This window comes from Lethenteron reissneri, chromosome 60, assembly GCF_015708825.2.
Source record: "Lethenteron reissneri isolate LAM-NWPU_2019-01 chromosome 60, ASM1570882v1, whole genome shotgun sequence".
NCBI classification, from domain to species: Eukaryota; Metazoa; Chordata; class Hyperoartia; order Petromyzontiformes; family Petromyzontidae; genus Lethenteron; species Lethenteron reissneri.
Window position 1 is genome coordinate 6152216 of NC_083838.1, and position 11276 is coordinate 6163491.

The following is an 11276-nucleotide window of genomic DNA, read 5'->3' on the forward strand; positions in this document are numbered from 1 at the left end:
GGGACATTACAACCCACCAAAGACAACACGACAACTTAGATTACAGGCGAATCTGGGGGCTTCATACTGATCATACGCCATACTGAGAAATTATAATTTCATAAGTACCCTGCTAAGGGCAATACAACTGAATGTAAAGCAAGCTGAGCCGTTACCATATAATGCTCATAGTGTATAATTATGATATATTTGTAACCTAGTGAGCCTGCAACACCACATTGGCCACTGAGTTTATAATCCACCAAGGAAGGCACTGGCACAGCAACTCAAGAACCACGCTAACGAGCTTATAGCACGTAAGCCACACTCAAGGGTTTATAATTAGGAACACGTCACACTTCAAGATATCGTAACGCTCAACAGGTAATATGAAGAGGTGGGCTTGGTGGCTCAGATCCGAGATTTAAGTCTGGGTGGTTTAGTAAGACGCAGGTGTCATGAGTTGATGGTCTAAAGAGAAAGATCACTTGGAAGGGATATCAGTAGAAGTTCTGTGAAAATCTAATGACGATGCTTCTGTTCTCCAGCATACAGGGTTGCACTGCTCTGTGATTTCCAAAAACTGTAAATCCTTGGCCTCATGATGCTGATTGCACAATCTAAATAAAATTGGAGTTGAGATGGGGCGGGGGGGGGCAAAACACAAAATCCACTCGGTGATTTAATTCCTATCCAAAACCATGTGGATTTCTCACAGGTAATAATAGAACAGGCTGGGGATAGTATAACTAACTCAGACTACACCTAGGACACTATCACTAATCCCACACTTAAGAACCATTGCAGCTTAATGTGGACCGTGCTCGAACAATCCAGCATAGCATAGACCATCCAAAAAGTGTGCAAAATATCAAAGACCACACGAATATTATAACACATTGAAAGCTATGCTTTTAACCTGGCTTCGTACACTATAAACCCACAGCAAATCTGTGACCAAAGACTTATATATGGACATTATAACATAACTCATCCTAGACTGTGCTGTTAGACTATAACTCAATGTAGCCAACAGCAAGACATTGCAACTCAACGAGAACCATCCTATCCACTTGTAACTTGGCATGGATATTCGCTCTGGGTTAATAACCTACCAGATACAGCACTGGGACATTATAACTCATCGGAAGCCACGATGTGTCGTGATACATTACCGTACGTTTCTAACCAAGTTATAAACCAAAGTTCTAACCCATCAGATGCCACACCGATATGATGTAACGGACCACAGCACAAACCACTACTTAAGTTTAGAACTCACCACCAACCTTGCAGTGAATTTAATACGCATTCAGAAACAAACCTGCAGATTAATAACGCACTGAAATCCGTAACGACTCTATACCCCTCACTGCGAGGTGACTTTAAAGGCATCCCCGTCCCTCTGTGAGTCTATAACCCAGCATAGAGCGTTAAAAAGAGTTAACATTCTAAATTATCTTCGGCGTCAATGATTTAATAACGTCAATCATAATAATGAACACAAACCTCTCCGTTGGTCTGACCCACAATACGCCTGTAAAGTGTAATATATATTTAAATTATCTTCGGCGTCAATGATTTAATAACATCAATCATAATAATGAACACAAACCTCTCCGTTGGTCCGACCCACAATACGCCTCTAAGGTGTAATATATATTTAAAGAGCATCATACATAAGTTTAGAACCAACTGTTGAAAACAAAACAACCGTTGAGACCACTAAAAGGATAAACTAAACATTATAAAGTAACCCACATTAGGCCGCAATGCGAGTTTCTAGTCCAGCAGTCCACAACCACGTTGCGAGTTTAGAACTCATGACAGACTTCTCACATGTATACTAATAAACCCCATTAAGGGATCAAACTTGGATAACGTAAACACAAAAATATTCCATTACAGACCACAAGGGGACACGAAAACCCACCACTATCACAAGCCCCGCCGAAAGCCACATTAGGCCCCTCCGTGTGGCTTTATAAACCAGTGAAGATACACCACGCAATTAGTTAACAAGTCCTCAAACACTACAACAGGCTACACACAAGAATACCCATGCAAGACCAAACAGAGATCACAGAAAAAACAATAATCATCGACTGGGACATGCGAACCACTTAGGCCGCGCAGTCCGAATCCCAACATTTAGGCCTCAGCGAGTTTTACGAGGTAGTGCCTTGAGTTCATAACTCAACGCAGACCTCCACGGGGGCCACGATAACCCACGGGGAACACGTGAAAACCTCTCGACCCCACGGGGGGTGAGTGTGGGGTGAGTTTCACGCTCTCGAACCCTCGTGTTGAGAGTTCACCCCGCGCCTGCCTCGTCTCCACACGCGGCCTCGTTACCCCGTGCCCGCAAGGCGCCAACCCCTACCCCCCTCAACAACCCGACAGAGTGTGGTTTGCACACACACACCTCTTCCAAAAGGGGGGCCAGGGGCTCAGGGGAAAAGCGGGGGGCTCAAGGAGAGACCGAGACGGACGGCGAGGGGGGTTCGGGCCCCGCGCCGCGCTTAGTCGAGGCGCCAACGCGCGTTTGAGCGGGATGAGGGGGGGATGGGGGTAGGCCTCAAGGGGCTCGGGGGACGCATGGGCCCCGCGGGGAGCCTCACCCCCTTGAGACGCTTGACGAGCGCGTTCTTGGGGCCGCTCTTGGCGAGGCCGCGTTGCTCCAGGGCCGCCTTGAGGTCTGTGACGCGCAGAGAGTGCAGGGGCCGCCCGTCCAGACTCACGTCCTCCAGCTCCGCCATCTTGTCCATGGGCGCCCGGCTCCTCCTCCCCCACCCACCTCGACCCCGCCCCTCTCCCCCCCCCCACATCCCCCGCCCCTCTCCCCCCCCCAACCTCGACCCCGCCCCTCTCCCCCCCCCACATCCCCCGCCCCTCTCCCCCCCCCAACCTCGACCCCGCCCCTCTCCCCCCCCCAACCTCGACCCCGCCCCTCTCCCCCCCCCAACCTCGACCCCGCCCCTCTCCTCCCCCCCCTCCAACCTCCCCCGCCCCTCTCCCCAGCCCCCTCCCCAACCTCCCCCGCCCCTCTCCCCCCCAACCTCTCCCCCCCTCCAACCTCCCCCACCCCCCTCCCCCCCCAACCTCCCCCGCCCCTCTCCCCCCCCCAACCTCGACCCCGCCCCTCTCCCCCCCCCAACCTCGACCCCGCCCCTCTCCTCCCCCCCTCCAACCTCCCCCGCCCCTCTCCCCCCCCCAACCTCCCCCCATCTCCCCCCCAACCTCCCCCCCCCTCTCCCCCCCAACCTCCCCCCATCTCCCCCCCAACCTCCCCCCCCCCTCTCCCCCCCAACCTCCCCCCCACAACCTCGACCCCGCCCCTCTCCCCCCCCCCCAACCTCCCCCCATCTCCCCCCCAACCTCCCCCCCCCTCTCCCCCCCAACCTCCCCCCCCCCAACCTCGACCCCGCCCCTCTCCCCCCCCCCCCAACCTCCCCCCCTCTCCCCCCCACAACCTCCCCCCCTCTACCCCCCCAAACCCCCCCCTCCCTCGCCCCCCCCAACCTCTCCCCCCCCCAACCTCGACCCCGCCCCTCTCCCCCCCCCAACCTCCCCCCCTCTCCCCCCCAACCTCGACCCCGCCCCTCTCCCCCCTTAACCTCCCCCCCCTCCCCAGCCCCCCTGCCCAGCCCCCCTCCCCAACCTCCCCCGCCCCTCTCCCCCCCTCCAACCACCCCCGCCCCTCCCCAACATCCCTCGCCAATCTCCCCCCCCAAACCTCCCCCCCCCCTAATCTCCCCCCCATCCTCCCCAGCCCCTCCCCAATCTCCCCCGCCCCTCTCCCCCCCACCTCCCCCGCCCCTCTGCCCCCCCACTTCCCCCGCCCCTCTCCCTCCCCAAACCTCCCCCTTCTTCCTTTTCCTCCCCCCCTCCCTCCTCCCATTCCCCCTCCCATCCCCCCTCCCTCCTCCCCCTCCCTCCTCCCCTGCCCCTCCCTCCTCCTCTTCCCCCCTTCCCCCCTCCCTCCTCCCCTTACCCCTCTTCCTCCTCCACTTCCCCCACCCCCTCCCTCAGCCCGCCTCCTCCTCCCTCACCCCTCCCTCCCCATCTCGCCTCCTGCACCTCCTTTAAACAACAATGTCCCGAAGCAAGAGGATCCTTGCTGTGGATACACGTTGTCACACTTGCAAATGCGATGTATAACTTTCGATCATTGCCCGTGTAGTAATATCATCTATCGATAGTTCAATATGTATTGTGCCAATGTATTGAGGGGCTACTAACTGTGTGGTGTGGGACTGTTTTCCTGTAAGTTTTTTTTTGCTCAATCTTGATCAAATCGGACTTGATACATTTATTACGTATTTATTTGTGCGACTTGCTACCCATTTATTTTCTAAAATGTGCACCCCTGTGGGTGTTTTTGTTGCTGTATTGTGTTCGCTGTTGTAACTTTGCTCGCCCGTCAATACCTGGACATCTGTGGAAAAAAAAGAGCTTAACAGCTCATCGGATTACTTCTGCAGCCTAAATAAAGATTCTGATTCCGATTTAAAGCTTTCGTGACTGCAGGGATTCATCTTCTTGGTTCTTTCGGTAAAGTCACGTAGAAGGGAAGTAATTAAGTAATAAAAATAAAACATAATAAAATAATTATATTTAAAGCTTTCGTGACTGCAGGGATTCATCTTCTTGGTTCTTTCGGTAAATCTTCTTGGTTCTTTCGTTAAAGTCACGTAGAAGGGAAGTAATAAAATAATAAAAATAAAACATAATAAAAAAATTCTCACGACGTTTCAGCCACAACGCAAACAGCCGTCTTCAGGTGAAGAATGAGACACTGCCAAGCTTGGAGCTTATATATAAGCTGGGTTGGAGGTGGAAAAAGAGCGCCTTACGTCACGTAAAAGGGAAGTAATAAAGTAATAAAAATGAAACATAATAAAATAATATAATAAAATAATAATATGTTTTATTATTTTTCGATTTAAAGCTTTCGTGACTTTACCGAAAGAACCAAGAAGATGTTTTATTATGTTTTATTTTTATTATTTTATTACTCCCCTTCTACGTGACTTTACCGAAAGAACCAAGAAGATTCTGATTCCTGCTGCCCTCCATCCAGTATTGGCTTCTTCTTCCTCCTCCTTCCTCCCTCGCCACCCGCTCCTGGCTGCGACATTGCCCGCTCACAATTTCTTCACCACTGCTCCTGAGTTGTGGTGGTTGATTGTGAAAGTTATTGCTGTTGCTTAGAGGACGTGAGGTGGTGAGTTTGGTCGTCGGTTTTTGTGTGGTCGTTATTGATGATAATTTGAGGCTGTGATTGTTGTTGCGCTGTTGGTTGTGGTTGTTGTTGTTTCAAGACTGGATGGTGTTCATACCTGTCAACCCCTTACCAGTGCCTACATTATTACAGGCCAATTTAGACCTTATTGGTCACCCCGTGCCTCTTATAAATCTCAACTTTCATCCTACAAACTCCCATCACAAGAGAAAAACAAACAAATAGACATTTGTATTTGCCCGTATCGAAACGGCTGTACACCGTATGGACCTGAAAACTCAATTTCCCCGGACAATAATTACGGGGTAACCCGTGTGGGTTGACACGGTATGGGTGTTTGTTTTCGTGGTTGTTGATTTAAAGCCGCGTGGTGGTTAGGGATGAGGATGTAAGGCCGCAGCCGCTGGTTTGTGGTTGCTGATGATAAGAGGGTTGTACTGGTAGGAACCTCCTGGTTACACCAGCTCACAGGGGATTATTGTGTCCGTCCGTCCGTCGTGCAGGGAGAAGCTGGGTGAGGAGGGGAGGGTGGGGAGGGGCTGGGTGGGGAGGGTGGGGAGGGGCTGGGTGGGGCTGGGTAGGGGGTGGGAGGGGTGGGGCTGGGAGGGGCTGGGAGGGGCTGGTCACCCCGTGGTGTCCTTATAAAACTCAACGTTTCACCTACTCACGCCGGCTTGTGCCCGCCCTCACAGTCGGGCATATTTGCGGAATACACCACGCCGCCGTTGACCCTGCAGGCCATTGACCGAGCAACCCAACGTTCCTACCAGCTCCCTCCGCAAAAATGTGTTATGGTGGTGGTTGATTTGACGCTGTGGTGGTGGTGGTAGTGGCGGTTGATTTGAGGTGGTGGAGGAGGAATACAATTGAGGCGTTTAGTTGTTTTGGTTCGTGACACAGATGATACCGTTTAGCCAATTCCCCGACTATTTTACAAAGTAAGATAAAATTTAAAAAGTATGACAATAAAACAGGTGTTAAGGGGCCGTCCATAAATGACGTCACGCGATTTTGGACGATTTTTTACCCCCCCCCCCCCCCTTCGTCACACGACGTCACAAAAAGTCAGCCCCCCCTCAAATATGACGTCACAAAGCTCTGCCCCCCCCAAAAAATAAAAAATGCTTCAAATCGCTTGAAACTATTGCCATTGTAGTGCGTATTTAATGTGGCGCTGCACTCTGATGTTGTAGGGGAAAACATTTATTAAAAAGTCTATTTAATTAAGTAGAACGTGTTGTCTATATTTATTTAAAGTTGCGCATTTTGATGTGACGTCACAGTTCTCCCCCCCCCACCCCAGGTGCGTGACGTCATTTATGGACGGCCCCTAAGCTCTGTGTTTTGGCCTAAAAGATGAGCGGCAATAGCATCAGGGGAGTTTTCAGGGTGCAGAAGTGGTCAAAGCCAACCCCCAAACTGCACTTTATTAATTTATTTTCAGTAGTTTACAATTAAGATTTTAAATGTATTCATTATATGCACCGGCGATTCCTAATGTGAGGGACAAAACGAACCCCTGCCACCCGCCCCAAATTTATAAGTCAAACTCCACCTATGGGCCATAGTATTCTGGAAAACGTGTAGCAGCAACGTGGAAATATTGTTTACGAAACATCTTTTTTGTCAACGTGACACTTTTTTACTGATTGGCCGTGTCGGGTGGTGGAGGGTTACGACACATTTATGAATAACGCGATCTAAACCCAAAAACGTTGATTATGAATATTATTGGTCGCGAAAGCCTACGTGTTAAACTTAATTTATTTTATTTTATACCTACGTGACTTTACCGAAAGAACCAAAGAGTATGGATCCCCTGCAGTCACGAAAAACTTCAAATCTAGATTATTTTATGCACGGTCAAAATATGTGCTAAATTATCGATACAAACTCAATCGTTGTTGGTTAAGGGTTTGCTGAAAGCCAAAAGGCTGATTGACTCAAATATTTATTGGACATCTGAAATCAGAGACTGAGTGAGCTGTTATTGAGAGCGAACAAAAACGCGGTCTTTCCCCATTGGCACCGACAGACGGTAACACCGTCGGGATTTGCCGCTAGTCGCCACTAGAGGCCGCTGTTTAGCAAATCAAATCACGCGCACATTTTCCCACGAAACTCCTGGGCTCCACCACAAACACTGAAGAGCATCAGCATCAGAGGTCGCAACCGGGTACCCGATACCCGTACCCTACCCGATACCGACCCTGGTGCGGCCGGGTACGGGTAGGTCGTGAGTCACTGGTGAGTCACCGTTTGTCACTCATTTCGGGTAGGGTACGGGTACGTGTAGAGAACGGGTACCCATTTGCGACTCTGTTGCGGCCGGGTACGGGTAAGGAATCAAAACCCGTTTGCGACCTCTGATCAGCATCTAATCCCATCGAGCGTACGAAATAAGAAGACGAAGATTATCATCCTCGTCGACGCCAATACCGCATGGCATCCCACAGCAAGACCGTAATTATAATGTACATTTATCCCCCCCAATATTCAAATATACTCAAAATGTCACCCCCCCCCTCCAATATATTGCTATAAAATAGATTTATGTTTATATGATTGTGGTTAAACAAGAAAAGGTAAAAAAGAAAAAACAGAGCAATGTAATACAATACACTATTAGACATTATTGTAAAATTTAATAAAAAGTCCATCCTATGTGTTGGTGAATTTTTTTTATATTTTAGGCAGGAAATTCGTTTTCAAATTTAGATTATTTTTTTTCTAGGGGGGGACCCCCAGACCGCCTGGAATATTTGCGTTGTGGCCGAAACGTCGTGAGAATGATGTATTATTTTTATTATTTTATTATTTCCCTTCTACGTGACTTTACCAAAAGAACCACGAAAATGAATCCCTGCAGTCACGAAAGCTTTAAATCGAAACTTACCTTTTCTTGTTTCATTGTATGTAATGGCAGAGATTAGGGATTAATAAAGTACAACCATAACCACAATCATATAAACAGAAATACATTTTACAGCAATATATTGCGGGGGGGGGGGGCATTTTGAGCATATTTGAATATTATAATTACGGCCTTGCCCTACAACGAATAGACAACGGTAGATCTCACCCCAGCAGCCGCACTGACCAGCGTGGTGAAGTATGGTCAAACAACCCCAGTGACCGACGCGCCGTGGACGGGAGGAGGCATTCATTCAGCAGTGGATCGAACAAATGGCTGTAAAATGTCATGTGTGTCCAACTGCACCTTGTGTTGAGATAGTACAACAGGTACAGATGTATCGTGGGACCATTATTGTCAGTATGAAAGGGGCCGTCCATAAATGACGTCACGCTATTTTGGACGATTTTGACCCCCCCCCCCCATCGTCACAAAAAGTCAGACCCCCCCTCAAATATGACGTCACAAAGCTCTGCCCCCCCCCCCCAAATAAAACATGCTTCAAATCGCTTTAAACTATTGTCATTGTAGTGCGTATTTAATGTGGCGCTGCACTCTGATGTTGTAGGAGAAAACATGTATTACAAAGTCTATTTAATTAAGTAGAACGTGTTGTCTATATTTATTTAAAGTTGCGCATTTTGATGTGACGTAACATTTCTCAAACTCCCACCTCCCCCCTCTCGTCACACATCGTCACAAATGTCTGACCCCCACCCCCCCCTAGGTGCGTGACGTCATTTATGGACGGCCCCATAGCATAAACAAATAACAATAGTGTTTTACCCTTTCTGACAATAAAACAGATGCTCAAATAGCAAGGAATGAAGTCTGCATTAACCACACGTACATGTGATGAAAATGCAAACAAAGCATGCATATTTAATGATCAAAGCCTTGTTTTGTTTGCATGGTCACCACATGTACGCGTGGTTAACGCAGACTTGATAACTTGCAAAATGTTGAGCTATACTTGCATACCAAAGGTAGTTACATAATGTACAGTATCTTCTTGGTTCTTTCGGTAAAGTCACGTAGAATGGAAATAAGAAAAAAATAAAATAAAACATAATAAAAATGTTATTTTTATTATTTCGGTAAAGTCACGTAGAATGGAAATAATAAAATAATAAAATAAAACATAATAAAAAAAATATTTTTATTTTTTTAGTATTTCCATTCTACGTGACTTTACCGAAAAAGTCACGTAGAATGGAAATAATAAAATAATAAAATAAAGCGTTTTATTTTTATTATTTTATTATTTCCATTCTACGTGACTTTACCGAAAGAACCAAGAAGATGAATCCCTGCAGTCACGAAAGCTTTAAATATAATTATTTTATTATGTTTAATTTTATTATTTTATTATTTCCCTTCTACGTGACTTTACCGAAAGAACCAAGAAGATGAATCCCTGCAGTCACGAAAGCTTTAAATCGAAATGCACAGTATGTTCTGTATGAATGTTGAAGTTCTTCTGTATGTTCAACGATCTTTCATCCCAATAGCCTGCACAGAATGTTGGGGTAAGCGGGTGGCCGTATCGTTGTGCGAGGGTGATGTGGCCAGCACCACGACCGACCGCCTTTGTCTCTCCCCAGTGATGATGTTTACACACCACACCTAGGCCGTAAGGTGAACTAAGAAAAAGTGGCTAGAAAATGATTTTCGTTCCCACACCTGGGAACTACTTTTTAAATTATTTTTTTCATAGACAAAACCATTTTCGACTTTATGTTAAAAGTTCTCCGCAAAATACCCTGCAGTTTTTTTTTTCAAAATCCATAAATGTGTATAATTGTGAATTGGAAAAAACGAAAATCTTATGCTGCTGGTTTTGTTTGTAACTTTATTTATATACATTTTAGCAACACCAAATATCTCTCAAACTGACACTTATACATGTACCTATTATATACTCAAGTGTGAATGTAGACCATGAAATAGGGCGATGTTTGTACACCGCACCAGGTACTCGTTTGAGGCCGAGTCGACTTAGGGGGAGTTCCACACACAGTACACACACGCAGTATACACACACAGTACACACACAGTATACACACACACAGTACACACACAGTATACACACACAGTATACACACAGTACACACATACAGTACACACACAGTACACACAATACACATCACACACAGTACACACACAGTACACAAGTACACACACACAGTACACACACAGTACACACACAGTACACACACACAGTACACACACAGTACACACACAGTACACACAGTACACACACACACACATAGTACACACACACAGTACACACACAGTACACACACACACAGTACACACACAGTACACACACACAGTACACACAAAGTACACACACACAGTACACACACACAGTACACACAGCACATACACACACAGTACACACAATACACATCACACACAGTACACACACAGTACACAAGTACACACACACAGTACACACACAGTACACACACGCAGTATACACACACAGTACACACACAGTACACACACAGTACACACACAGTATACACACACAGTACACACATACAGTACACACACAGTACACACACAGTACACACACAGTACACAAGTACACACACACAGTACACACACAGTACACACACACAGTACACACACAGTACACACACAGTACACACAGTACACACACACACATAGTACACACACACAGTACACACACAGTACACACACACACAGTACACACACAGTACACACACACAGTACACACACAGTACACACACACAGTACACACACACAGTACACACAGCACACACACACACAGTACACACACAGTACACACACACAGTACACACACACAGTACACACAGCACACACAGTACACACACAGCACACACACTACACACCCACACTACACACACACACAGTACACACACGTGAGTCAAGTGTTGCCACTCTTGCTGCTGCTGCTGTTATTCATTGTTCCTGGCGCCAGTGGAGGGAGGAGGGGGCGGTTCCCGGCATCATCGCCGCGCCCTCCTCCTCCCTCCCTCCTCCCCCCTCCTCCCTCCCCCATCCCTCCCCCTCCTCCCCTCCCTCCCTCCCTCCTCTTCCTCCTCCTCCCCAAGGGCTCGGGGAGGCCGTGCCGAGCCCAGCCACACG

At 47.7% G+C, this 11276-nt stretch overlaps 1 protein-coding gene across 2 annotated transcripts in view; it reads right to left on the minus strand.

The window, feature by feature from the left end:
• Window positions 1-2780, minus strand: part of ACIN1 (apoptotic chromatin condensation inducer 1) — a 37419-nt gene extending 34639 nt beyond the window's left edge. For both annotated transcript variants that reach the window (XM_061576016.1, XM_061576015.1), the window contains exon 1: window positions 2601-2780. In XM_061576016.1, the coding sequence (XP_061432000.1) occupies window positions 2601-2747 (147 nt within the window). In that variant the 5' untranslated portion in view covers window positions 2748-2780. The remainder of the gene's footprint in view (window positions 1-2600) is intronic.
• Between the last annotated feature and the right edge of the window lie 8496 nt (window positions 2781-11276).